Source organism: Emiliania huxleyi (assembly GCF_000372725.1).
Source record: "Emiliania huxleyi CCMP1516 chromosome Unknown EMIHUscaffold_1935, whole genome shotgun sequence".
NCBI classification, from domain to species: domain Eukaryota; phylum Haptophyta; order Isochrysidales; family Noelaerhabdaceae; genus Emiliania; species Emiliania huxleyi.
In genome coordinates, this window is record NW_005200655.1 from 1 (window position 1) to 1731 (window position 1731).

The 1731-nt window shown below is 67.2% G+C and overlaps 1 protein-coding gene across 1 annotated transcript; it reads right to left on the reverse strand.

The window, feature by feature from the left end:
• Positions 1 to 441: 441 nt before the first annotated feature.
• EMIHUDRAFT_373591 (hypothetical protein) lies at positions 442 to 1361 on the reverse strand. The gene has a single exon (XM_005782055.1). The coding sequence runs from the start codon at positions 1180 to 1182 to the stop codon at positions 691 to 693; it is 492 nt and encodes a 163-aa protein (XP_005782112.1). The 5' UTR covers positions 1183 to 1361; the 3' UTR covers positions 442 to 690.
• Between the last annotated feature and the right edge of the window lie 370 nt (positions 1362 to 1731).

The following is a 1731-nucleotide window of genomic DNA, read 5'->3' on the forward strand; positions in this document are numbered from 1 at the left end:
CGAGGGCAAAAACGGCGTGCCGCAAGGATGCGGTGATTAGCCGGCGGCGCAGAGAGAAAACGGCGGCTGGGATTGCGGCCCGGGCTGTGCGCGGGTGTCGGGAGGCGCAGCGCGAGTGTGCCGCGGCCGGTCTGGCGCGGGCGGCGGGAGGAAGGCGGGGTCGCGTGCCTCGAGGGCCCTCAACATTGACGTTGATGCCTCCCTTGAGGAGCGATGCGACGGCGGACGCGTTGCCGTTGCGCGCTCCTTTGAAGAGCTCGCGGTACCTCTCCAGCTCCGGGCCGGCGAACTGGTCGCCCAGCTTCCCCGGCGCGGGCGAGACGCTCATTTCAACGATGGCACCGCGTTCACACACCGCGTTCACAGCCTTGTTATTGAGAAGAAAATACCTGCTATGGCGCTGTGCGCTGGCCTGTGAGAGGTTCACAGCCTTGAGCACTTGAGCACTGGATAGGGTCGATTCCGCATGGTACGGGGCACTACCCTCCAACCGGGCCTGAGATCAGATAGCTCCCGTCACCGTCTCGGGTTTGTGTGGGATCGAACCACTCCGGGATGGGCAAGCCCATCGTTCTGAGTTGTGCCTTTCCCTCACCTGCAGGGGGTAGCAAGAGGGTATGTGCTCCGCGTTGGCCGGACAGGGAAGGGGGAGGGGGGAGGGGAGGGGGGGCTCCTCCACGGGACGACCGCCTAGAGCAGCACCACCGACCATCCCGACCCCGTGGGGGTCGCGGCGGGCCAGCCAGACATGAGAGCGCCCCTCCCCCCCTCTCGCGGCGCGTCCCCTCCTTCCTCCCCGCACCCCGCCACCCGGCTCGCCGCCCCGTCGCCGTCGCGAGTCGGTCCGCCTAGCGCCTCAAGGATCTCGACGAGGCGCTGCTGTTGGTCGCGCCGAAGCGCGCCATCTTGCCTGCGCAGCACGTCCTTCAGGGTACCGCCGTCGCACAGCTCGGTCACGAGCCGTCCCTTCGGTAGGTCGCTGAGCTCGGTGGACACTTGCGGTGCGAGGCCTGCTGCAGCCGCCCGCCGCAGGAAGCTCACTTCCGCAGTCAGCTTTCTCACTGCACCAGCGCCAAGCCGCTTCAGCTGCGCGACCGCCCACTGGCGGCCATTCTCATCAACGCCGCGGTGGACGATCTTATCCTTCCCGGGTGCCCCGAGCGGCGCGCCGAGCGTCAGCATAACCGACTCCAACCAAGGTTCGTTGTGAAGAGTGGGCACCCCCCCCCCACCCAAGAGCCTAGGTAGGTGCGGATCGGCAAGGCGCAAGGATTCTCTCGAGGTTCTCGAGGTTGGATATCCTTTGGCCGCGTTGGGTAGCGAGGATTGGTGTGACGCGATCCACGCAGGCGTGGTTTCTGACGGCCGACCGTCAGTGCACGGAGTTGCCCCTTCTTTCTCCGACTGCCCCGGCTAGTTCACGAGTTTCGCGGGAGGGACCCCATGCGTCAAACCCGAGACCTAGCGCGGGTGGGTTGGGGGGGGGCTCGCTGCAAGGAAGGGCTGCGTAAGAAGCCGATCCCCGTAGTCCGCCCCGTTCCTCCCCATCGGGCCGCATGAGCGGCCGCGCCTCGCAGATTCGTTTTCGCGCCTGGGTCAGGCGCGCGGGGCATCCCCCGGGTCGCTCGACCAGCGATCCGAAGAGTGGCCGCTATGCGAAGGAAAGAGTGTGGCCCTCGGGGTACGCCTCCGTCCGGCCCCCTCCGAGAGGGGAAGGAATTGCGGGGTCCC